This window comes from Rattus norvegicus, chromosome 5 (assembly GCF_021556685.1).
Source record: "Rattus norvegicus strain SHRSP/BbbUtx chromosome 5, alternate assembly SHRSP_T2T, whole genome shotgun sequence".
Lineage (NCBI taxonomy): Eukaryota > Metazoa > Chordata > Mammalia > Rodentia > Muridae > Rattus > Rattus norvegicus.
Window position 1 is genome coordinate 128,332,059 of NC_141538.1, and position 24,105 is coordinate 128,356,163.

At 47.8% G+C, this 24,105-nt stretch overlaps 1 protein-coding gene across 2 annotated transcripts; it reads right to left on the reverse strand.

Annotated features, from left to right (window-relative positions):
• Positions 1-340: 340 nt before the first annotated feature.
• Dmrtb1 (DMRT-like family B with proline-rich C-terminal, 1) lies at positions 341-7,949 on the reverse strand. Of its 2 annotated transcripts, none has more exons than NR_177288.1 (4): positions 7,202-7,294; positions 4,085-4,293; positions 2,938-3,145; positions 341-1,115 (listed from the first exon to the last, which is right to left on the reverse strand). NR_177288.1 is itself a non-coding variant. In NM_001191761.2 (4 exons), the coding sequence occupies exons 1-4, from the start codon at positions 7,879-7,881 to the stop codon at positions 1,051-1,053; spliced, it is 1,047 nt and encodes a 348-aa protein (NP_001178690.1). In that variant the 5' UTR covers positions 7,882-7,949; the 3' UTR covers positions 341-1,050. The 2 variants fall into 2 exon arrangements, 1 of the variants encoding a protein (NP_001178690.1); NM_001191761.2 differs by lacking the exon at positions 7,202-7,294 and adding an exon at positions 7,317-7,949.
• Positions 7,950-24,105: the final 16,156 nt, after the last annotated feature.

Sequence of the window (24,105 nt, forward strand, 5' to 3'; positions counted from 1 at the left end):
GAGCTGGGAAAATACAGTTGACATTTCAAAACAGTCATTTCCTTAAACTCTCTCCCTTCTTAAAATCATGACGGTAGAAGGGAAGCTGAGGATGGAGGACCCTAAGCTTGAGGCTAGCCTAGGGCACTAACTGAGATTATACATCAGAGCCCACCCCGAAAATCTTGACAGTAACAACGTATGTGACCCGCCTCAGATCGTCTCCCAGGGGTGAAAGGAAGAAAGGTAGAGCAGGGAGACGCGCTTCAGCAATAGGAAACCTGAACCCAGGTATCCCAGGCTCCCCAGACGGGCTCTACCCAGGAGCCTTCTGTGAGGATTAAACAGAAAAGCCTTCACGAGGATTTCCAATGCTCACTTTATTTAATACTCGGCTGTCCTCGGAGAACAAACTGCCATGTTATGCTCTAAGAACTGCTTCAGTGCCCACCATAAAAACATTGAATACTAAAATCTACATTTTTAAATGAGAAAGGACGCCCATCATTGCTGGAGCTTCACGGGGAGGTGAAGCCATCAGGATGCTCACTTGCTGGAAGAGGTCGAGCGAGGGGTGGTGGCTGAGCAAAGTGGATGCTGCAGAGCCTGCTGTCAACATCCCAGTCCCTGGCACCCGCCCTGCATAGTCTGGAAGCCTTGATCAAACATCAAGCCTGGTACCCAAGCCTGGGGATCAGGCAAAGTGGGCAGAAGGCTGAACTGGATGGTGCCTTCTGTCCCGAGTGAGGCTTGAGGAAATCAGGGGTTCACCTCTAGAAGTGAATTTCATACATGACTCAGGATGGTTAAATTCATTCCTAAACTTGTGTTTCACCAGCCCCCACTCTTCAAAGGCCCTGCCCATCCCAGAGACTCTCCCCCTTCGTACACCACTTCAACACCCACACAGGATCCAGAGAACCTTGGAAACCACCTCTCCCCTTATAACTTGAAGTCGGAATTAGCTGCCTTCTTAAATCTGTCAGTATCCTTCCTCCCTATATAACACGAACATGGTGGGAAAAAAAACCCACCCATCCCCACCCAGTGGCCTTCAAGGTGGCCGTCAGCTTAGTTGGACTCCTCCTGGGTAGACTGCTGGCTGGGCTCACTGGGGGCGTCTGCGCCCTGCTCATCTGTAAAGGACAAAGAAAGCAGCTGGATTTAGAAAGAGGATGAATCGCCTGCTCTCAGGTACAGATTTCTACAAGGCCTTTTCTTGTGCCCAGGACCTCTGTGGAGAGTGACTCTGCTTTCTTTTGCCGGGCAAAAGACTGGCTTCTAACCCTGGTCACATGGAACAGACTTGAGGCTCCCTATCCAGCCTGGCTCTTCATAGCAATGAACTTCCATTTGCCCTTCTGTCACAAGGTGATCAGTGAACAGTAAGCAGCAGCTAATTTCACGTATGCCCTCCTGGCTTCTGTCTCTGGTTTATCTTCAGAAGAGTCTCAAGAGCCAGAGACTACCATTTGCCTGCTTTGGTAGCTGCTGGACCCGAAGCACCACAGTGAATGTGCTTGTCCAAGATAGCATAGCTAGTCTAGCCAAGACAGCATAACTAGTCTAGGCAAGAACAAAGCTCACAGGCCGCAGCCAGCAAGCTTCAAGTCATGCTGCACCAGCTGCAAAGCGAATGAGTCACTGGCCTCAGTCTCCTCTCAGTAAAACTGGAGAGCACTAGACTCACCCAGTTCAATAGACTGTTTTGATATTATTTAAAGAGCTATTTGGATTTTCCAAATCAGGGGAGGTTCAGAAGACAGAAAAGAGTAAATCCTTAGAAACTTAGAAGACAGCCTGCAGAGATGGGTCAGTGGTCAAGGACATTTGCTCCTCCTGCAGCGAACCCGGGTTCAGTCTCCAGCATCTATGTTGTACCGCTCCTAACTGCCAGGAACTCCAGTTCCAGGGCACCTGATGCCCTCTTCTGGCCTTTACAGGCATCTGCACATATGCGTATGCACATACATGTGTATACACACATACACATAAATTAAAAAAAACTAAACTAAACTTAAAGGGAAACCTTAAAGCCATAAGGGACCTCAAAAGAAAACCCAAGATAAGAATTGGTGGTGTGACAGTGACAGGGCTTAGCAAGCTTGGAGCTGTCCCCTGACCTTCATGTGCCCCTGCAATCACACATACATAAAAAATAAATAGATCTTAAAAACTGAATTTCAAAAAAAGAAGAGAGAAGTCCCAAGGCTGGCGAGCTAGCTCAGCAGCTGAAGTGCTTGCCTTCCAGCATGAGAGCCTGAGTCTGCTCCCTGAGAGGGATCGCGGTGTGTGTCTACAATCTCAGGGCTAGGAATGTGGGGACAGGGGGATTCCCCAGCTCCCTGTTAGCCACGCCAGCCTAACTGGTGAGCACCGGGTCAATGTCCTGTCTCAAAGGAGATGGACCATGTTCCTAAAGGTAGCACCTAGGGCTATCCTCTGACTTCACACACATGCATGCTCACCTTCCCACACACAGACATGCATATACATATGCACAAAAAGAAAATATCCATGTTTTTAAAAATTAGAAAGAAGTCACAGAGTGTACATAAATCTCAAAGGACCGCTGACCCTGTGAGGGGGAAGCCTGAGGCTCCCTATTCAGGTGTCTCAATTAGCAGTGGCAGAGTTGCCAGGCAGACTCTCTAGCTCCTGTCCAAGGGACTTGGAGGATGACGACAGTGGGGTCTCCGGCATGGCTCCTCCTGTGGCTGTAGGCTCCTTCCTGACCAGAAGTCCTGGGCCTCTCATTTACTGAGCACTCTATGAACGTGAGCATACTCCCCCACTCCTTGCCCTCAGTAATCCTGTTCTAACCGCCATGGATTCACACTTATAGACTACGGGGAGGGCTGAGGAATGAGCTCAGCCCACAGCCCCTCTCTCCACCCCCCACTTCAGGTGACCTCTCCCCTACAGTCCTCCCCATCACCCAGAATATCCCTGTCTTACTGGTTTTCTCCTTGTCTGTATCATACAGGATGGTCAGCGAGAAAGACGGTGGAGATGGTGGCGGTGGTGGCGGTGGCAGGAAGTGGAGAGCAGAGAGGTAGCCTGGTGGGAGGAAGTGGGGCTGCTGTGGCTGGGGTGGGGGAGGTGGTAGTGGAGGGGGAGGGGGTGAGCAGTAGGTTGGCTGCAGGTCTCTGGCTGGTTCTGACACCTGTGTGGACACACAGAAGGAGGGGCAGAGAGGGAGACAGTGAGCTGAACTCAGTCACATCTTTTATTTATCAGGGGGTCCCTGGGGTGGTAGATACCCTTCTTGTGCAGGGCACTTGGGACAGGGCGTTCAGCAGACACGGGCTGCATGAACGCAGGCAAGCAGGAATGCAGGCATATCTTAGCTGAGCCTGGGGGCTTTCCCTAGGGGATTTGGGAGAGCAGAATTCTCCAGGGTGCAGAGCTGGGAAGAAGGCAGATTGCTTTCTCTCTGGGCTTTGTCCAACTCTCTTGGGCAAAGGGGACTAGAGGAAGCACACACAATAGCAGTAAATAGGCAGGGACAGGGATGGTGAGGGCAGGGGCACGTGAGTGAAAATAGTCTCCTGGCTCTTAGTTTTAATCCAGACGTGGTGACCGTGGAAGAGGGAATTGTCAGCATTTGAATTCCAAGCTGTCGACCAAGTCTCTCCTTAGAACAAAGCTCCTGCCTAGGCCAGGCTGGCACTGACGGGAGCAGCCACATCTTTCAGGCTGGGCAGGAAATGGTGCCATGGGAGCTGAGAGCTAGATTTGGTGTACGTCTGAGACACACTTGGGATAGTAGACAACGCCTGGGCTTGAAGCCGGGCATCTCTGAATCCATACCAATCAGCCAAGTGTGCTGAATCCCAGGCCTCATTCACGAGCCCTGTGGCGTCGGTGCTCAGTAGAATGAAGGCCGCTCTGACAGCTGCATTGCATGGATCAAGCCTACAGTCTTCCCTGGGTTCCAAGTCTGGGGAGCAGACATCACAGCCCAGGCCCAGTGGTGCAGACCTCTGTGTACTCCGAGAGATACTCTCTATGACCACCGGTCCTCTGGGACTGAGGGCCAGCGGAAGTGATAAGGGCAGCTGGGATAAGGGCGAGCTTAGACCGGAGTCAGACTCCAACTTACCAAGCTATTTCCATGATAGGGGCCGCAGGAGACGTGCCGAAAGCCTCTTTGTTGAGGGACCCCCAGAGCAGAGGATGAATCCTGGCCTTCCGAAAGTGGGAAGGGCTGGTAGGGTGGCACAGGGATGCAGGCAGGGCACTGCTTGAACGGCTCTCTCTCAGGGTACCCAGCTCCTACCACATGATCAGACTTGAATCTCAGAGGATGCCCTAAGAAGATAAACAGAGAGGGAAGTGTTAAGAACACAAAGCCGAGGGGTAAAGCATTGCACTGCTGTCTCCCAGGCAACAGCAAGATTGACATAACCGACCAAAGAAGCCTCGAGAGGTACACTGGGCTTCATTATACTCTTACGCATGCACAGATAATGTATTCTGGCTGCATTCACCCAGTGCCCTCGCATCTCCTCTCCTTGTCGTTGATCCTTTCTGCCCTTTGTCCCCTTTCTACCTTAATGCCTCTCTGTGTATGTGTGTGAACCAGTAAGGTTAGCTAAGGTTACTTTCAGGAACAAGGGTGGTCACACCACCGAATAAAGAGTCTACCCCTTGCTCTATTAATTAACTATTAATTGCCTGCAGATCCTTGGGGGGGGGGTCCCATGCAAGTAGTAGGCTGCTGTGAGCTGGTGGGTAGGACGAACAAGCTATGCTCGACACGCTCTGCCCCTTCTCCTGGCTCTGATGTTCTTCCCTCTCCCCTCCATGATGTCCCCTGGGAGCTGGTAGAGGGTGATAAGGGACGGACGTCCCACCTAGGGCTGGGCATTTAACAGCTGCTCTGCCGCCCTTTAACCACTTAAAAGTCTAGCAGTAGCTGCCATATAACACTAACAGCAGCACTAGCACACTGGTGAGAGTCCCAGTCCCCACACAGTGACACTCTACCACACTACTGAGGTTCTCAGTCCACTCCTTGGCTTGGCATTGTGTCGGGGAGGGACAATGTGAGCCCTTGGCTTCGGCAGCAGTCACACTGTTCCATGGGGCTGGTCTGACAGGAAAGGACATCTAAGCCGCCTTGTGGAGGTTCTCGCCCACCACTGGACTCTGCTTCAATTTCAGTTCCTGGCAGTGCCGGTGTGAACGGCACAGCCCAGGCAGTTTCCACTGTGGTCACAGAGACACCATCTCCCCTCTTCATTTCTAGCCCCACTGTCCTTGAACACTCACTCAGCCATGCTGTTTTGCTCTTTCAGCCACCTAAGGACCTCTCCAGACCAGATGGCAGCTGGCTCATCGATTAAGAAACCTCTCTTGGGGTTGGGGATTTAGCTCAGTGGTAGAGCGCTTGCCTAGCAAGAGCAAGGCCCTGGGTTCGGTCCTCAGCTCCGAAAAAAAAAGAAAGAAAGAAAAAAAAAAGAACCCTCTCTCACTGATGCTTTGAAGAACATTATTTCTCCCCACAAGGACAGGATCCCAGAGGGCAAGGAAGGTGTGTTAGTCAGTTACTTGACACTGGGACAAATACCCTGGCAGTTTAAAGAGGGGATGACTCGTTTTTGGCTCACAGTTCAGGGCTCTTAGCCCCATCGCCTGTGAGTCTTGGTGAGGCAGAACATCCTGGTGCTAGCTATGGTGAAGCAGAACAGTTCATTTTCACCAGGAAGCGCCAAGAGAACGATCTGCTAACAAGCTTTCTCTTTCTCACCTTTCATCCTATCCAAAACCCTAGGCTGAAATGGTGGCACCCACATTCAGGACCCACCTCTCCTACTTAAGTAAATAAACTCTCTCTGGAAAACACCTACCAAAATGCATCCAGAGTTGTGCTTTCTGGGGGGTTTCTCACCAACCCATAGGACAATCGAGAACAGCACCATCAGGGCCAGCAAGATGGCTGGGCAGGTAAAGGCACCTGCCACCAGCCTGACAGCCCGAGCTCCATCCCAGGGAAAGAACCAGTTTCTCAAAGTTGCCCTCTGACCTCTCTTTCACACATGCGGGGATTAGCCACAAGTGACTCCTTCTCCCCACCTCCTTATGAACACCCGAGTTCAGCACATTTTAAAATTCTATTTGTTGAGAGATGGAATACAGATGTGCTCTCACAGGATTACAGGTTTAGGTCTGCCTTCCTCATCAGACAGATAGTTCCTTGGGGAAAAGATTTTTTTTTACAAAATCCCAGAAACATTAGGAATGATTAGCATTAATTTCTGAAAGTCTGCCCCTCAAGGAAGAAACATGTCCAAAGGAAGGAGAGTTTAAAAAAAAACTAAAACAAACAAACAAACAAACAAACAAACAAAAAACCACATCTTCATCCCAAAGAGACGCTTTCCAAGAGCCTCAAAATTTACACTACTTGAAAACGGCATACTTCACGGGCTAGAGAGGTGGCTCAGCGGTTAAGAGCGCTGGGTGCTCTTCCAGAGGACCCAGGCGCAATTCCTAGCACCCACATGGCAGCTCACACGAATCTGTAATTCTAGTTCCAGGAGATAAGACACCCTCACACAGATATGCGTGTAGGCAAAACACTAATACATTACAATAAATAAATTATAAAATATAAATACTTTTTTTTTAAATTCCACAAGAAATCGTACTTTAATCAGGTACGCAACACGGCATAAAGAAACAATATTATTTATGCACAAAGCGAGGAGTGAGAAAAACCGTAACATCTGGCCAAGTAGCTGAAAGTTTTATTCCCAACCACATCCGGTAAAACAGAAAAAGTGAGTACAGGTGCGTTAGGCCATACACTGCAGTTAAGATAAACTAGACTCCGCTAAATGAGAGAAGGGTGCGCAGGCACAGTCTCAGGCGAACAGCCACCCAGAAAGCAAGTTCTAAAAGACTCTCTAGTAAGAGAAAATGGCAGGCAGGGAGTGGGAGGAGGGTTGTCACGCAGGCGCAAGACCGCTAGACATGGGAGGGGGAGGGGAAGGGAAGCCGTGCGAGGCGTGCTAGAGGGTCCACAAAAAGGCGCCACTGCCAAAGCTGCCCAGCTGCCATCTTTTTTCTTTGCAAAAGTACAAAGGCAGAAAATTGCATCTCAACATAAACCCCCCTGCACCGCTCACTCTTTCCCACCAGCCTTTTCCCATTGCAGTCAGAAGCCGCCCACCCAAATCCTTGTCTGGGAACGTGTTCTCAAAGCGGGGGTTACCTGGGAAAGGCGCCTTTCCCACCCCAGCACCAGTCTGGGACTCCAGCTTAGAGCCGGGAGGCTGCAGGCCTGATGCAGGCCAGAGGAACCGTCGGCTGCACGAGGCTGGGCTTACCGTAGTCGGCGAACGGCAGTCGGGGCACGGGCCGCACTGGCAGGTGCTGATCCGGGCAGCAAAGCTCAGGCCTGGGTGCCTGTGGCCTGAGCTGGGGCAGCCACGCGGGAGGACGGTCGTGCAGTCCCCCGGAGCCCCCCGATCCAGGCTGGAAGGTGCTGGGGCCTGGACGGCCACTTGGGACCAGTTGGAAGGCGCTCGGGCCTGGGCTCCGGGCCTGCGGGGACCTCTCTAGGAAGCAGGTGGCCGCGGGGCCTGGCCCAGCACCTCCCAGAGCCGCCCTAGGCAGTGGGCAAATGCTGGAGCTCGAGGCAGTGGCCGTCGCGGCTGCCGGAGCCGGAGCCCTAGGAGGCAGCTGGGGACCCTGCGTGCCCACGGTCGCCCCCTGCTCCTCCGTAGCTTGGTTCTTGAGCACCTTCTGGGCAGCCATGATCTTCTGGCGCTCGGTGATCAGGTAGCACTTATCACAGATGCAATGCTTCCAGCGGCATTTACCCGCATGGCCCTTGACTGGTACCAGATAGCCGTGGTTCCGGCACCTTGAGCACTTGGGGGTACGAAGCATCTTGCCGTTCAGCTCTGCAAGCTCTGCTTCCAAACACAACCACCACTTCCCGAAGCTGCAGAGCGAGTGAAGCAGGAATGAGCTGTGCCCCCATAAATCCCTGGTGCAAGGGACATTGGATACACTTGTAACAAAACAGCTCACTGAGTGTCCCGAGAACTGCAACAGGGCTCTTGCATTTTTCCCACTTTCCAGGTGTGTGTGCTAAATTTACAGTGTTTCTGTGTGTTGGGCCATGGGGTGCGGAGTAAACTCAAAAAAGAATACTTATTGCATGTATGTCATATGAGTTATTTGAAAGTTTTTGGCACTTGAATTTTCAAGCTTTCTGTTCCTACCAAATTGTAATTGGAAAATAGGTTTTTGTTTTGTTTTGTTTTTTTGAAAAATGGCGGACGTGTACTCAACGGTCCAGAGGTTTAAAACTCCTGAGGATCAGAGCTGTTAGTAAACCCATACTATTGGAAAATTCCAGAGAACACAATGTTTCTCCTCCCTGAAGCAGCTGCTTCTGCTTTCATTTCTCTCCTCTGTAGAGAAAAAAAGCAGTCATGCTTCCAGAATATTCTTAGGAGCTTAGTGCCGTGTTGGTTACTTACAGGCATTGCAGAAACCCTGAGTTTTTGAGTTCTGTTTGTGTCAGCACTCTGGTCTGAAAATTTCATGCTTAATAATGTTATAAAGTAAAAGAAACATGATATTCCGGAACTATTTTGAATATTTGGGTTTGGGGTGTGTGTGTCTGTGTGTGTACGCATGCGTGCGTGCACGCGTGCGTGCGAGCGTGTTTATTGTTTCACATAGTCTTTTAATCATCTTTAGGAAGCCAAACAAAACTTACAAGAATTCCTTAGCCACTGTAATACAACACTGATGGAGGGTGCGTACTTCTCTCAGGAACGGGAGCCATAGAAGTAAAACATTTTCAAGAACCTTCCCGAGATATCTGCTCATCCAGTGTGGGGCACGCAGCCCAGCGTGTACAGATCTAGCTTGGGGGAGCTTGTTCCAGGACGGTGTTCATACCCAGAATCTACTGATATTACAAGGAGCCGCGATTTGCTTGTTTTGTGACAAACCATGAGTTCAAGTCTGTTTACTCTTAGAGGAAGGGAACACCCAACTTTGCTGAGTAGTCCTACCCAAAAGAAAAAAAATTACACACACACACACACACACACACACACATACACACACTACGCACGCACTCACACACGCATGCACGCACATGCAGACGTGCACATACACACATAAGCAAACACAATTTCCATTTTAAAAAAAATCTAATAACCCACACACAACCTGTCATTTAAATACACACACACACACACACACACACACACACACACACACACATCTGGGTTAAGGACATGTGCCTCTATCCTGGCTTTTGTTCTCTCTCTCTCTCTCTCTCTCTCTCTCTCTCTCTCTCTCTCTCTCTCTCTCCTCTCTTTTCAAAAGAAATATCTATGGTGTCTTTCAAAGGGTTTCAAAAGGTAAAGACAGGCAGTGCTTTAAATAGTAAGCAGGCCATCTCAGAGGTCAGAGCAGCCCGACTATGTTAAGATCAGAACGAAAAGACTATAAAAGTGGTTATACCTCCCTACACAGTGCAGATTCCCTGGAGCTCCCTAAAGCCACAAGTCTTACTCCACGGATAACTGTAGTATCTGTCCCAGCTGAGTCCCCGCAGTGGCCCGCAGTGGCCGTCCTGACTCTGACTGCTGCAGTTTTGAACCTCAGCAGAAATCTCTGTGGGACTCGACACCCATCTGCCACTTCCCTCTGGAGAACCCACTGCTGTGACTTTATGGGGGCAAAAAAGCCCAGGTTTCCAGCAGAAGTCCCTCAGCCATGGGAGGCTGAGAACTCCCTTAGACAACTTGGCAGGCTCTGGCAGGCGCTGGGACGTCGACTTACTGCGGGTCTGCACACTTCCAGTTCGCCGCCATTATGGCGCCCTTGGCATCGCCCTTTTTCCGGAAGGTAGAAAGCCCCGCAGCAGCAAGATCACTGCCTTTTACGACCAGCACTTCAAAGATCAGTCTGATCTTTGAGAGGAGCTAGCCTAGAGACTGCTCACTGGTGTAGAAACTCAGACGCCTCAGAAAAGGGTGATTTTAGTTCATGTGAGGGCTGTGGCTGAGCCAGTCAATCTCTCATCCCTGATCCAGGTTGGGGAAGTCCTGGGACTAAGTCGCCTGAGCCTCCTGACTGGAGAGTTTGGGCTGTTTTAATTCTCCTGAATTTAGTTAATTCTGTAAAGCAACCCAAATCTTAGAAAGGCTGGCACAGAGGCTTTGTGCTAGAAATGGAACCCAGGCCTTGAGCATGTTAGGCAAGTTATCCAACTATAATCCCACCTTTTATTTTCTCTTCCTTCCTTCCTTCCTTCCTTCCTTCCTTCCTTCCTTCCTTCCTTCCTTCCTTCCTTGCCTCCCTCCTTCCTTCTCTCTGGGTAGAATCTAGTGAAGTTACTCAGGCTGCCCTGGAGACCCCTCAGTAGCCCAGCTGGGGGTCCTGAACCCCAGGTCCAGTGACTTAAGCTCCCCCGTAGCTACAATTACAGCCAGATCCGGTTACAAATATTAATGACGGATATTAAATTATTCATAAATTTATTTTTATAAAAGTCGGTGGCACTCTTGAGGGGTGTCATCTGAAGTGGGTTGGGACACAATGATACCTAAGTTGAAAAGCTTACGGCAGGATCCGCTTTATTTTTGTTGTGTTTTGCTCTTGCTTTTCGAGACAGGGTTTCCCTATGTAGCCCTGGCTGTTCTGGAACTTGCTCTGTACAGCAGGGTAGCCTCAAACTCACAGAGATCCGCCTGCCTCAGACTCTGGTACTGGGACTAAAGGCGTGCACCACCATGCAGGTCAGGGTCAGTTCTCTCTAAGGAGATATTTGTGCTAGCTAGCTAACGTCTGTGTAGTTTCACTGACGGTTTGAAATCTTTCTAGTGAGGCCAGGGTACAGAGTCTGCCTTGATTTTCCCCAAATCTCTGATTGCAATTCTCTGTGGCACGGAGTCTGTGTCCGTGTTCCCACCCCTTCTCGTCATCCTTGGTCCCGATGCACCGCACCTCTTCCCCTCACCCGGGGATAAGAAGTTGTTACCATTCCGGGCTCATTAGACTCTTGAGAGTTGAGTGGGGGTGGGGGGTTCGTAAAACTTTGCTTGTTTAAAAAAGATTTCCTCATCTCTGAAAGTGAGCAAGAGCGTGTTCATTGGATTGTCAATTTGAGGAATTTTACAGGTGACTGGCACCATTTAAAGAGTCTAGGTTTTAGACCGGAAGTGGTGGCACATGACTTTAATCCCAGCACTGGGATCTCTGAATTCGAGGAGGCAGGCCTGATCTACAGAGTTCCATGAGAGCCAGGGCTGCACAGAGAAACCCTGTCTCAAAAATTAAAAAATAAAATAAAACAAAACAAAACCCAAACCAAACCAAAACCAAACAAACAAAACAACCCCCCCCCGAAAAACAACAAACAAACCCCAAAACACCCTGAAACAAACAGAAAAAACTAGTTTAGGTTTGTCTCTGCTAGGCTCTAACACCTACGTTCATCCCACACTTTTAAAACAGTGTGATATGAACTCTGTGTGATAGAGCCCCTTAAAGAGTAGGCACTCTTTCTCCAGTACCAACCGCCCAATTCAAACTGTCTAATTTTTTCACTGACCATGTTATTTGAAAACTATCCCTAAAAATCATAGTCTCAGAAGCTCTGGTGCAAGCACTAGGTAGGGCACTCGGAGGTAGGATACCTGTGACCATGCATCCTTCATAAGGTGTGGACACTAGTTGGGTCTCATTCTCACACACCAGACAAAAACATCTTGGGGTACATGAACGCTGGTGGCAGGAGTGAGCTGACAGCTTTCTGTCCCCAGGTTCAGCATCTGGGGGAATCCAGATAAGAAGCTGCCTTCCAAACCAGCAAACTACAGCAAGTTACAGCCTTCAGAGCTCCATGTGACACTGGGCCCAGAATGCCAGGTGGAGTGTCCTTTGAGGAAGGTGACATTATCTACAGTACTGGCTCAACGACGGAAGGGTGGCAGGACTAAGCCAGTTCCAAGCAGGGCAGGATCCATTGACCGTCAGCTGCTGGAGGCAGCTTGAGCAAGAGGAGTGTTTGGACAACCCAGCGGGTGTTAATGGCTTTAGACAGAGCGGGAAGCACTGCTTTATTTAGACTTGCTGTGGTCATCACGAAGACAGAGTAAAAGTTGTTTACAGAGCCACACATGAGCAAAACACGCTGATGAGACATGGCTTTCATGCTGATGCCCAGAAGGGCTGTACAGACATTGTTTAGCTGCTCCTGGAAAAAGGTAAGAACAGACTTGAGAAACAACACGAAGAAGCTGGTCCTCAACATGGCCGCTCATGCTGCATGAGACAGGAAACAGATTTGATTCAAACATATGCAGTGCCCAGGGCTACTTTTTAATTTTTAAAAAATGTGTGTGTGTATGTCTTTGTGTTTAAACGTGTGTGTGCACACACACTCGTGCACGCATGCGTGTGTGCGTGTGTAAGTCATAGACACTGAATATCTTCCTTAATCACTAACCACCTTATTTTTTGAGACTGAGTCAATGAGCCTGGAGCTAAGTAATTCGGCCTGTTACAGAATATTTGATCACATTGTGAACCCTGAGATTGTGTTATTTACTGAAAAAAAAAACCAAACTTTCTCCTTGTGAAGTGGTTCAGTACACACCTTTCATCTCTCTGGCTGGAATATAGAGATACCCTTAGTACACACCTTTAATCCCAAATGATGAAGGCCAAGTTAGTTTGTAAAAGGAAGCACCCATGACTGAAAGTGATATCTAATTGAGTGGCAGACAAAGTGACGAATCAGAGAAAGATTTGATTGAATAGGATATGCCCAATTCTCACAAAAAGGAGAGAAGAAAGAGAAGCTACTTAAGAAAGAATAGTGCAGAGAGAGAAAAAAGGTAGGAGGTGGTTTTACTGGGAGAGTTTCGCAGAGACAGGCTAAAGAGTGAACAAGCTAGACGCAGGTGAAGACAGAATGAGCCAGAGAATGAGAAGGAGCCGGAAGACTAGAACAGACTGCCAGAGTTAGTACGAGGCCAAGCAGAGCAATTCAGGAGAGAGAGAGAGAGAGAGAGAGAGAGAGAGAGAGAGAGAGAGAGAGAGAGATCAGAATGAATCAGTCAGCTTGGAGAGGATTTGAAGATGGAATGGCTGAGTTGAACCAGGCAGTCAGAACTCGGGAAAAAACTAGAAAGGGTGAGTTTATTTAGCAGCAAGTCTCAGAGGCCTAGACAAGATTGATCAGAGGCTAAAAGCTCCCAGGTCTAGGCGTAGGTTAGGCTGAGGCAGCAAGCCTCAGAGATGACAATTACCCCATGTGAGTTACTTTTACATCTTCCTCTGTCTCCTGAGCCCTGGTGTCACAGGCGTGTGCCCTTGGTTTTTTTCACATTGGGGCTGAGCATCCAAACTGAGGTCTCTGCACTTACACAGCAACCGCTTCACAAATGAACCACCTTCCCGTCCCACCCCAGCAAGACTGTCTTGATGGAGAAGGTCGGATCCATTCCTTTCTGGAGATGCTTTGGGGTCGATTTCTTTTGCTTTAGTCATTCCCAAAGCTTGTTTCCTTCTATAAGAGCCGTGATAAAGTAATCTATGTGAGCTCGGCAGTGTCACGCTGCGACTTCATGGAACATGTAAATGACTAGCCCTCACTCGTGGTTTGCCAGAAAGTGACAGGAAGGTTTTCTGTATAAAATAATTCCTGTCCACCAGAAGAAATTGAGAAGAAATTGTTTCTATTTGTCAAACTATAGAAATTTGAAGAATTCTTATTCCTGTTAAAAACAATATTTTTTTCTTAAAGTTCCCTACCTCAAAGATTGGGATATTTTGAAAGGGTTTTTCAAGAGAGAAAGTGCTTGTTATAATAATAAACCAAAATATTTAATGGAAAGTTGCTAGCTATTCTGACAAAAAAAATAAGATTTTAAGAGTCTTTTGAATATCATAGTCTAAGTAGAGGTTTTCAAAAATTCTGGGGGAAATTCTAGGTGCAATGGGTGCATGTCTAGTACATGTGAGGCCCTAGGCTCAGTTCCCAGCACCAGAAAGAAAAGGACATATTATATATACTTTATCTATAATATATATATATATGCCATTGAGTTGGTTGTCATGGCAGATGCAAGACGGTTGCTGCAAGTTTGTGGCCAGCTTGGTCTACATAAGTCGGCCTGGTCTACATAAGTCAGCCTGGTCTACATAGGCCAGCCTAGGCTACATGGGCAAGCCTAGGCTACATAACACATTCCATGCTACCCAGACCCTGACTCAAACCCCACCACACACACACACACACACACACACACACACACACACACACACACACACACACAGAGTCTGGAGCATAAACTGCATTACTCCACAGCTCAACAACACCACAGACTGCAAGGCTAGACCCTGCATTATCAAATTTGAATTGAGCATGAGGTAAGGGTGGACAGTCAGGCCTGAAGCAACGCTTATTCAGATTCTGCACCTGACCACCCAAGCTCTCTTCGTGTCCTCATTAATAATTTAAGGAGAATCCTACTCAAAGCTTTTGGAGTTAACACATTTTAGTCTTGTTAAATACAAAATGCCTCTGTGTTCACTTCACAGCTGGGAGGGCAAAATATACCCATGGCGATAGGAATTTGCATAGTGCTTTGAAAACATTAATAGACAACTGCATATCTTTTAAATCAGTAGTCACATGATGAGATGCAGAAACCCTGGGGTTACAGAATAAACAAGTCGAAGTCACTTATCCCCTTCCAGCCTCCGTCTGTGTAGGTAAATTTAACAGTGCTTTATTTATTTCTTCTTGGAAATTCAGGCAAACTGAAAGCTCTGTGTTTTTAGGTCGAGAGCTAACTGCGTCTCAGGCTGCTGCCTTTTAAAAGAAATAAATAAAGCACGTTTCTTTAAAAGACATTTGGCGTGATGTAAGAGAGAGAAACTGGATGTCAAAAAAGGATGGGTCCTTGGGAACAAGGTGGGGCCACTCTCCTGCCTATACTTGACAATATTTTTTTTTCTACTGATGGTTTTGTCTATTTTTGAAAAATGTAACTAGCATATATTCATTGTACAAAGCGATAGGTTTTATTATAATATCTGCATACATGTATGTAATTTATTTAGCTCATATTCAGTCTAAATACTATCTCATCCCACCCACCCCATCCCTTTCCTCCTTCCAGATATTCCTTTGTACATATAGTTTTAACTATAAAATTTGTTTTTTGAGATATTGTTTTCCTCCTCCTCTTTCTTCCCTCCACGCCCTTTTATATACCCTATAGCCTTGCTCTCTTTCCAATTCATAGCGCCTTTTTCTTTGTTGTTATTTGTTTGGGTGCTTGTAGTGTGTCTCTGTGTGTGTGTCTGTGTGTGTGTGTGTGTGTGCGTGTGTGTGTATGTGTGCCTGTCTGTGTGTGCAGTCTCTGTGGATCACCAGTTGCTGTACTCTTTCCTGGGAAGGACCATTTTTCCCGCTTTTGTCTGAGTGTGTGGGTGTGTATGTGTGTGTGTGTGTGTGTGTCTGTGTGTGTGTCTATGTGTGATTCTGGGTGTAATTGTGTATGTATATGCCTGTGTGTGTGTGTGTGTGTGTGTGTGTGTGCAGTCTCTGTGTCTGTGTCTGTGTCTCCGTGGATCACTAGTTGCTGTGCTCTTTCCAGCGGAGGACCATTTCTCCTGCTCTTGTCTGTATGTGTGTCGGTGTCTGTATGTCTAACTGTGTGTGTGTGTGTGTGTGTGTGTGTGTATGTGTATGTGTGCCTGTCTGTGTGTGCAGTCTGTGTGTGTGTAACTGTGTGTATCTGTGTGTCTGTCTGTCTGTGTGTAACTGTGTGTGTGTGCCTGTCTGTGTGTGCAGTCTGTATGTGTGTGTCTGTGTGTGTATGTGTAACTGTGTGTATCTAACTGTGTGTCTGTCTGTCTGTGTGTAACTGTGTGTAACTCTGTGTGTGTGTGTGTGTGTGTGTGTGTGTGTGTGTGTGTGTGTGTGCCTGTCTGTGTGTGCAGTCTCTGTGGATCACCAGTTGCTGTGCTCTTTCTGAGGGAGGACCATTTCTCCTGCTCTCAGCATTCCTTAGTTGCCTGTAGTTCTCTGTCTAAGCCTTGTGAATATCATATTTTTAATACGTATATTTTAAATCTAGACCCTGCTTGTGAGAGAGATATTATATTTGTCTGAGTCTGGCTTATTTTGCTTAGTGATGTCCTCTATCCAGGTCCATGGTGTGACAGTGGAGAGGGGTCTGTGCTGGCTGTTTTATGTCGACTTAACACAAGCTAGAGTCATTGTGGAGAGAGCATCTCAACTGAGAAAATGCCCCAACCAAACTGGCCTATGGGCAAGCCTGGGGTACATTTTCTTGACTAATGATTGATGTGGGAGGGCCCATCCCTGGGCAGGTGGCCTTGGGTGCCATAAAAAAGCAGACCGAGCAAGCCATGAGGAGCAGGCCAGTAAGCAGCTTCCTCTGTGGTCTCTGCCTCAGGTTCCTGGCTTCCCTCAGTGAAGGGTTTGTAATATGTGAGTAAAATAAACCCCTGCCTGCCAGTTTTGTCTTGTTTGTTGTTGGCTTGGGTCATGATGTTTTATCCTAGCAACAGAAACCCTGGCCAGGGCAGGAACTACATGAGCAAATGAAAGAAGGAAAAAGGGAGACCAGGGGGTAACAGAGAGATGAGAAAATAACATTCTTCACGCGTGGAGTTCAAATCTGTATGTGTGAGGCAGGTGTGAAAGTGCAGGGGACTTGAGGGCAGGGAAGGGAGCAGCAGGACAGGAAGGAGACGCTGGAGGATAAGGGGTGAATGTAAGCAAAGTCAATGATGCGCATGGACAGAAGTGGCTCACCAATTCCTGTGTATGCTGACTAACCAGATTTAACTAGAAAAGGGGCATAGTTCCTTTTGTGTGCACACACCCACACACATTCACACACACACATACACACATACATACACCCACATACACACATATGCATAATGCACATACCCTTGTACACACATACAACATACTCACACACATACACACAGCATGTATTCACACATATACAATATACATGCTCACACAATACATACACACACTCACACACACTTTACACACATACACACAAACACACACTCATACATAAACACACATACATGCTCAAACACATACACAGGCTCACACACATATACACACTCATAAACACAAGCACACACACACACATTGCATGTATGCACACACATATACACACATACATACATATATGCACACACATTCAGACATACTCACAAACACACACAACACACACTCGCATACGCGCACACACACACACACAGAGTTCACGTTTTCTTTACCCATGCATCTGTCATTAGACAGAGAGTCTGCTCCCATCACCTGACTGTTGAGGGCAGTGTTGCAATAATCAGATTGTAGATGCATCTGCTGAATGCTGCCTTAGATCCCAGATCTAAGTGTTTACCCAGGAGCATCGTGGCTTGATCTTCGGCAATTCTACATTCAGCTTTTTAAAGAAGCCTCCCATCCACTCGAAGGGACTGCAGTGTGCAGAGCTCCCCATCCTCACAGACTCTTTATCTATCTTTTAAAATACTTTTTACATTTAGTGTGTCTGTGTGTGTGTGTGCGCTCTCTCTCTCTCTCTCTCTCTCTCTCTCTCTCTCTCTCACACACACACACACACACACACACACACACACACACCAGGCACACATGCACATACCACAGTGCATGTGTGGGGTAGATGACACTTTGCAGTAGTTAGTTCTTTCTACCACATGGGCCAGACAGTCAGGCTTTGTGGCAAATGCCTTTTCCCTCTGAGGCATCTCGGCAGCCCTGGTTTGGTTTCTCCGTGCTAGCCACTCTGACCAGATAGTGGGATTCTAATGTCTTTTTGATTTGCATTTTTCTGATAGGCGAGGATGCTGACCATTTTTCCCCATATTTATTGGCTGTCTGTATTCTTTTGAAAACTGGCCATTTGCCTGTTTACTGAGTGAATTATTTGGTGGTGATGGGGTTAGTCCTTCACATTCTCTATCTCCTGCTTAGAATGTTTTGGTTTAGAAAGTCTGTGTCACCAGCAGAGATGGTTACAAAGTGACAAGTCCAGTTGTTGAGACACCACGCCTTTGGCTAATTAACCCCAAATTAATGGGGTGGCTTGGTCACCGTACCTGACTCCCAACCTCAGATCTGGCAGGGTCCCTAGTCTCCTAATGCTGTCTCTCACTGGTTAGTCTGGTTGCTCTTGGTACTGTTTAATTCAAATTCACTGTAAAGAGCCTTGCTTTCCGTAGTACATAGGGGCATCATTTATAATCATTAAATGTTACACACACTGGAACGTCTCCTTCCTGGTTGCTGTCTGCCTGCAGCCTCCTCCCCTGGAAACTAACTCAGATGCGGCTCCCCTCCCATCTCCAGTCTCTTGCCACTGAGCAATGAAGCTCTCTTAAAGTTCTCATTGAGGAGGTGGAGGGAAGGGCTTACATCTCTAGAAGATGCTTTAAGATCCCACCTCAGCACTGTCCCTCAGTCTCCTCGGCCAGGTAACTGGATCCTCCTTGCCTACCCCAGTTCTCAGCTTCTCCCGTTCCCCTTTCCTTTCCTGATTTTTTTTTTTAAAAATCAACCTCTTCAGGAAGGACTCTGGCTGTCTTCTCTTTATGTCTAGCAACTATTACACATTCAGAAAAGGCTGTGAAACGCATGAACAAATCCTGCCTCCCTCTCTTTTTTTTTTTCCCCAGAGCTGAGGACCGACTGCCTCCCTCTCTTACCAGTGTCTCCCCTCCCTAGTTGGCATAAACTATTTCAGCAACTTTGCTGGAACATCAGCAAGTGTTCATCGAAGCAGAAAGCCTGTACTATTCAGGAACGGACAAGCAGAATTCGGGATGAAATTTGTTTTTATTTTTAGTTCATCTCTCACCCCTAATAACTTAATAATAGTTAATAACTGTGTGTTTACAGTTACCAGGGACTCTGAAGTCCTTCACGTGTATCTGTACACATTATCCTCACGAACTCTTTCAAAGTGGATGTTATCATCCCACTCACCCAAACAAAAACTGAAGTCCAGAGATGCTAAGAACTTCCCAAGGATTCAGTCACGACTCAAAACTGGAAACTCTTGCTCAAGGTCTTCACTTTTTTTTAAACTATTTTTATACATGTATGTATATGCACTACGTGTCTCATTATATAATAAGACTTATATACTTCAGGACTGGTGCTAGTTCAGTGGGTAAAGTATTTGCTGTGTTAAGCTCCAGGTTCTGTGAGGGACCCTAACTCAAAAAACTAAGATTAACCAATGGCTTCCACAGACACATACACACACACACATACATGCACACACACATGCATACACACCACACACACACAGAGACACACCATACATGCACACACACATGCATACACACCACACACAGAGAGAGACATACCATACATACACACACACATACACACCACACACACAGACACACCACACACTCACTCATGAATATACACCCCACACACAGAGAGACAGACCACATATACACAGACACCACACACACACACACACCACCTACATACCATACACACACATATAGATACCATATACACACACACCATACATACACACACAGAGACATACTACACACACAGACACCACACACACACCACCTACACACCATACACACACATACACTCACACATGAATACACACCCCATACACAGAGAGACACATCACATATACACAGACACACCACCTACACACCACCTACACACCACACACACACCCCCCCACACACACACACACTCACACATGAATACACACCCCATACACAGAGAGACACATCTCATCACATATACAGAGACACCACCTACACAGACACACCACCTACACACCAAACACACACACACACACACACACACACACACACACCCCACTGCATTATGATTATGATTGGGTCAAAGCGGTGAGAGTGGTGGACTGGTACTGTGCCAGGTAAGCACCCAGGAGGTAACACCTTGTTGCTACATTCAGTCAGATTTATTGAGTGCTCACTCTGAGCTCAGAACACAGCACCTAAGGAAGAGGACAGCATCCGTGTCTTTTTAAGGCACACATTCTAGCTGGCAATCCACACATTAAAATAATTTCAATGGGATGAGGGTCAGGGAGCAACCCAGGATTGCAGAGCCCACATGTAACTCTAACGTCACTTGAGCAACCAGGAAGACCTCCCAAGGGGCTGGTTTCTCAGCCCATGCCTCTAAGGTGGCAGAAATAGCCAGGGGAAGCAGGATAGGTATGTCCTGTGTATTTGAAGCCCACCAGCGCCTGGGGGACTGGTGATGTGAGGCTAAGATAAGCAGCAGGCGGGTTGGGGATTTAGCTCAGCGGTAGAGCGCTTGCCTAGCGAGCGCAAGGCCCTGGGTTCGGTCCCCAGCTCTGGAAAAATAAAAAATTAAAAAAAATAAAGAAGGATAAGCAGCAGGCTGTGGAGGGACTAAGGGACCCCACTATCTAAGACTAAGAGGAGGAAGGATATGGAGGAGCCAGCCAAACTATAACCTTGGCTATTCTTCCAGCAAACAATATAATCAGAACCTGTATGGTCTAAATATAGGTCTAAATGGCGGAGTGGGGTTTTGTTGTGATTATTACACATGGGACTAGCCACAGCCCCAGTCCAATCCAACCCAACTTCCCTGCAAACTCGGGAGTCACCTGACCGCTGCCTGAGTTTTGAAGTAATGAGCCGTCATCATGGTGGTGATGGAAGGTGAAGGGTGAGGGAGCATGATGCAGAAGGGTGGGGGCGAGGGGCCGGGGGAGAGGTTATGGGCTAGGGAAAGGGCTGGGGGAGCAGTGGGGGAGATGGATGGGGGTGGCAGGGGTGGGAGGAAGGGTTGGGGAGAGGGCGGGTCATGCATGTAAAGGTGAGAACAAGGCATCCAGTGGAGCTCTTGGAAAGCACTCCTTCCTAGTCGAGGGGCATGATTAGCTGAGCAAGGCCTAACAACACTGATTTCTGTTTTGCTTTTATTTGCTAATTTGATGAATAAGAATTTGTACACATGCACATGGCGTGTACTGCTGAGTGCATGCATTTTAATATTTTTTAAGTACTGGGGATAGAACCTAGTACTTCATGTCTTCTAAACTGTGGCCTTCTTTTTCCTTCCTTCCCCCCCCCCTTCCTCTCTCTCTCTCTCTCTCTCTCTCTCTCTCTCTCTCTCTCTCTCTCTCTTCTTTGTGTGTCTTCAATAACTTCTCAACTCTTTGTTGTTGTTCTTCTTGAGAAAGGGTTTCTCTCTAGCTAGGGTTCCAGACTGCCTTGGAACTCACTCTAGACCAGGCTGGCCTTGAACTCAGAGATCCACCTGCCTCTGCCTCCCCAGTGCTGACATTAAAAGCTTGCACCACTGCGCCAGGCTCAACCTTATTATTACCTAAGTCTCTCATTGAACAAGGCTCTCCCAGCTCACTAGTCGGCTGCACTGACTGGCAGGAATGCCCCAGGGATTGATTTAATACCTCCTGCCTCAGTGCCAGGGTCCTAGGCATGCACTGCACCCAGCTTTATAACACAGGTGCTGAGGACCCAGATCCAGGTCCTCCAGCTTGGGCCGAAGTCAGTTTATCAGTTAAGCCGACTCCTCAATGCTACTTTTCATTCTGAAAACAGGTCTTACTAAACACCCAGAAACTTGTAATCCTGCTGTTTTAGCTTCTCAACTAGCTGGAGTTACAGGCCTATACTGTGAGGCCCAGATCAGCCAGCATTTTGACAGGACTATCAAATTTCTATAAACTTCAAGCATTTTTTCTGAAATAAACAAACAAAAAACAAAACAAAACAAAACAAAACCCACAAACCATGTCCGTGTGAATATATTGCGTTTAACGTGACAGGCGCGACATAGCAGGTGACTGTCCTCTAGTAAAAGCAGAGTCAAAAGAGCAGACGAGCCAAAGCGATCAAATGCAGCCTTCCTGGCTGGAGAGATGGCTCAGACTGTAAAGGCTGCCACAGAAGCCGAAGGGCCCACGACCCATGCAAAAAGCAGACAGACTGGCAGATGTCTGTGACCTCAGTGCACTGGGGACAGGGAGAGACCCCTGCAGCCCATTGACCAACCACGTCTGGCCTAGTCAATGAGCTTCAAGTTCACTGAGAAACCTTGTCTCAAAAAGTAAAGGTTTAGTGTGAGGAAGGAGAGACATGCAAAGTCATCGTCTGACTCCTGCACGCATTCACGCACACCAAGAACAACACACATACAGCATGCACACAAGCAAAGGGGGAAAGCAATCGGTCTTCCTATTTCCACGTGTTCCTCCATTGGCCTCTTAGAATTAAACCATCACCACTGCCGCCGCCGCCGCCGCCGCCACCGCCACCACCACCACCACCACCACCACCACCACCACCACCACCACCACCAAAACCCTCCTCCAAATTCTGCTTCTGTGAGAACTACAGGTGTCAAGAATTTACTTTCCAGAGGTCTACAGAGATGGCTCAGCGGTTAAGAGCACATGCTGCTTTCCCCGGGGACCCATGTGGTCAGGCACCAGGGCGTACAGCGACATCTTCTGGCCTCCAAGAACCCCCAAAACAGATGCACACATACCCATAATTTAAGAATAAAATAAATCTTGGGATTAAAAGAACTTATCTCTCAGACAATTTGCGTTTGATCCCCGAAACCCGTGTAAAGGTGGAAGGAGAGAACTGTTCCACAGTCATCTTCTGTCCTCCACAAGGGAGCTGAGGCACACACGCCCCCACCCTTCACGCCCATTCTCACGCTTGCACGAGCATGCACTCACACGAAGAAAATAATAATGCAACTTTTAAAAGTTCTAAAGAGTTTATCTCTCGGGGATCTGTTTCATTTTATGCACAGAGTTAACTCTATATTGTTAGAGAAAAATGAATAGGAAGAGATACTAAAGACGATGCCACAAGATGAGAACCTGATCATTAGCTGTGTGGCCCGGGCTAGCTTACTTAACTTCTCTGAGCCTCAGTCATACAGTAATACTTGCATAATGTGTGCAAATGCTACGCTGTTCCACATTTATCCCACCAGTGGCATTAATATTAATGAGCGCTTATAACTTCGCGTGCGTGACTTCATGCACATCACATACTTTATCTGTGCAGGAAGCACTTCTGTTTCGTCCATTTGACAAATGAACACCGAAGCAAATCAAGACAGTGCTTCCCAAGGTTCCCAGTGATAGGAGCCGTGTGGATAACCCTAAGTCTGTTCGAAGCACAGCTCTTTGTCGCTACCAGTCAGCTATGTCACTTGAACTCTGAGCTGAGGCCTTTGAGTCTTACAGGGCAGACAACCTCTCTCACCTCCAGTCACAAGGCTGCAACAGGCTTCTAGGTACTGTTGGGATTCTACCAAGTTGCCATTCTGGGTCTCTAGCCCCTCTGTGGCCCTTGAGCTCTGCCTGCATGGCTAGTTTAAAGTGAGATGTGCCGAAAGTATAAAATGCATACCAGATTTCAAAGATACTGCACAGGGGGGAAAGAGGAATGCAAATGGCTCCAAAATTTTGCATAGGACACATATTGAAATGGTTAAGTCACCTTTTACTGTAGCTCTCGCTGTTTTAATGTGGCTGCCAGAGAATCTGAAATTACATGTGTATCTTCTGCTAAACAGCTCTGTTCCGGCATGTCTGTTCAGCCCTCTGCCCACCAAGGACGAGGTTTCCACAGCGGCTCAGATCCAAGTCGCTCCAGCACCTTCGTGTAGAGCAGAGCACGCCCTGCCGCACTGCTGGATGGTTCACCCTGGTGTGGAGCTCGGTCTTGCCCCAGTTAGGTCTTAATTTCCTTTGTCTGTGTGCATATATGTGCACACGCATCTAGAGGCCAGAGACCGACACTGCACGCCTATCCTGTCGCTCCCCACTGCACTGTTTTGAGTCATGGTCTCTCAGTGAACCCATTCACTACACTGTCTGGACGGCAAACTCCAAGAGTCCCTCTGGCCCTGCTTTGGCACTGAGATTGCAAACTCATGGGTGTTGGGATTCGAACTCAGGGCCTTGTGCTTATGTGGTACGTACTTTACTGACTGTGCCACCCCTCCCCCATCCCCCAGGA

Excerpts from the sequence above, each read along its gene's own strand:
- Dmrtb1 (NM_001191761.2), bottom strand. The coding sequence starts at position 7,881 with ATGCTTCGTACCCCCAAGTGCTCAAGGTGCCGGAACCACGGCTATCTG. Across the intron at positions 4,294-7,316 it reads ACTGCCGTTCGCCGACTACG|GGCATCCTCTGAGATTCAAG; the intron begins GTAAGCCCAGCC and ends TTATCTTCTTAG. Across the intron at positions 1,116-2,937 it reads TACAGACAAGGAGAAAACCA|ATGAGCAGGGCGCAGACGCC; the intron begins GTAAGACAGGGA and ends TGTCCTTTACAG.